This window comes from Parasteatoda tepidariorum, chromosome 2, assembly GCF_982258835.1.
Source record: "Parasteatoda tepidariorum strain Cologne lab strain chromosome 2, Ptep-v5.0, whole genome shotgun sequence".
NCBI lineage: Eukaryota > Metazoa > Arthropoda > Arachnida > Araneae > Theridiidae > Parasteatoda > Parasteatoda tepidariorum.
Window position 1 is genome coordinate 128,584,329 of NC_141756.1, and position 2,243 is coordinate 128,586,571.

General features: G+C 39.5%; 1 protein-coding gene across 1 annotated transcript; it reads right to left on the reverse strand.

The window, feature by feature from the left end:
- Window positions 1-1,091: 1,091 nt before the first annotated feature.
- LOC147816201 (ATP-dependent DNA helicase PIF1-like) lies at window positions 1,092-1,847 on the reverse strand. Its single transcript, XM_087156732.1, has one exon. The coding sequence runs from the start codon at window positions 1,845-1,847 to the stop codon at window positions 1,092-1,094; it is 756 nt and encodes a 251-aa protein (XP_087012858.1).
- Window positions 1,848-2,243: the final 396 nt, after the last annotated feature.

Genomic DNA, 2,243 nt, shown 5'->3' on the forward strand with positions numbered 1-2,243 from the left:
GAAACCTGATGAAAAAAACTTTACAAAAATTACAAACAAATTAAAACATGTAATATTAATAAGTTTATTCTAAGTAACATTTCAAAAGCAAATACCATTGCAAATAATTGCTCAATTAACTTCAATACTGTCAACTGACAAAATAGTTTCAATCAGACAAAAAGCAAATTATATAATAAAAACAGATGTAACTGAAATTCGACAAATTAAATTAAGCAATTTAATTTTTTTGTCATACTGAATACTAATAAAAACACAAATATTAAATGAAATAATTATGTTATCAATGATGAATAAGCATTTTTGTCTGAATTGTTATAAAAAAATACGATGAAAACAATAAAATTAAAAATTATTTACAATAGATCTCTGAATATTCACAAAACCTAGCTATGTACATTTTTCATTGGCTCGTAAGTTTAGTTGTAACATTTCTGCAGGCAGTATTATTAAAAATTATTACCTTTTCACACACATGCATTCTCAGTTTTGATTGGCTGTTTTGAGCGTTACTAACCAGAAGTCTTCTGTGATTGGCTATGTATTATCATTCCACTCTCTTCTTAGATTATACCAGCGGGTGACCGAGCTCCGCTCGGAGAAAACAGGTATCGAAGCTAACTCGAAGATTTAAATTTTCAATTGTGATTTATCAAAACAATACATGCCATAAGAAAATTTATGAAACCATTGGTGAAAAGATAACCGGTTAAAGTGCACCATTGTAAACTATCTAAACAAAGTTAGAGTTTGGAAAGGGAACTATTCTATACAAAGTTTGAAAAGTCATAGGAAATTAAATGTAATTGATAACAAAAAATTATACAATTAAAGAAATGGTACCAAGTGAGCAGTGTAAAGATTGAAGTTCAATATTTTTGACAAATTTATTTAGAAAAACCAAACATATATACATACATAAGAAACATATTATAAACCTATAACAGCATAAACATAATAAACATTAATCATCGATTGCGAAGTCTTCCATGTTGTCCAGGTAGTTTCTTGTCGGAGAGGCAGGTGCGGCTGGTGAGTTTCTCTTGTTCAGGACTTCCTTCCATACGACGTTTCGGGTGTGGGTTGGATTCTCAGGAGGCAGCAGGACCTTCAACACACTTTGGCGCTTGACTCTTAAAGACGCGACGTAGAGCATTCCGTGCACGAAGACGGTCGTGAGGAGAAGCACGCCGACGAATTCGAATTGTTTGGCCATGGGACTTGTGTATCGTAATGGCGAATGCTGGAGTAACTGGGAATTGGTGCCGTTGCATAGTTGCGCCAAGCTGTGATTTGCTGGAGTCGAGCGTTATCCTTGGAAGGTGTACTTGTCGGCCTGCGTGTTCACCGGTGATGATCTTAGCCTTGATGATGTTGTTGCAAAGTTCGGTGACAATCAATCGTGTCCCGTTGCACATTCCTTCAGAGACGTCCAAGTTTCGGAGAAGCATGATGATGGCGTTCTTCTTGAGCTTCAGATTGTGTGGAGGCAAGTCGGCGATGTTGATCGAGTTCAGGAATTCAGGCGCGAATTGAATTCCCCCTTCATGTTGATCCTTTACCGAGTCGAAACTTGTGTATGTCTTCTCTTCGCCTGGAAGCATAGCGATAATCTGCTCGTTGATCTTGTCCTTATCGTCGTTCAATGGTGCAAGAATAGCGCGATTCTTCATTGCTTCGTAGTTCCCACTTCTGAGGCATGGTCCGAAGATTTCATCGATGAGGTTACCACCAGAGCGAATTTCTTCTGGGACTTCTATTTCGCCGAGTTCATTCACTTCGAGTTCCCCGTCGCCGACCTTTAGCAGGTATTTCGCGAATTCTTCTTTTTCGGGATCAACGTGCATGTTCTTTTCGAGCGAATAAGTCTTGAAGTGTTGCCACAGATGGCTTCTCTTGATCAAAAGGTTGAGTATTTCGCTTTTGTTGGCACGTTGTTGAACTGGACAGCACTGTCGGAAGTCGCCACCAAGCACCATGACTTCGGCTGTTCAAATCCACCTTGCGGGTCTTGAGTCGGGCGCGTTGCCAGGTTGATCTTATGATGGACTTGACCGCCGGCGATAAACGCGTAGATTCCATGTTGATTGACGGTTCTGTCGTCGTCGACTTTGAATGAGGCAAGTGCAAAGCAGGCGTCGATGTTGCGGATCCTTCTGTGGAATTCTTCCGATAGGCGGTGTTGTCGTGCAAATAGAAGCGCTAATTCGTTTGGAAATTCGGGCATTGGTAGTTTGATTCTT

Bases quoted from the DNA above. Each gene is read 5' to 3' on its own strand.
- LOC147816201 (XM_087156732.1), bottom strand. From the start codon at position 1,847: ATGCACGTTGATCCCGAAAAAGAAGAATTCGCGAAATACCTGCTAAAG.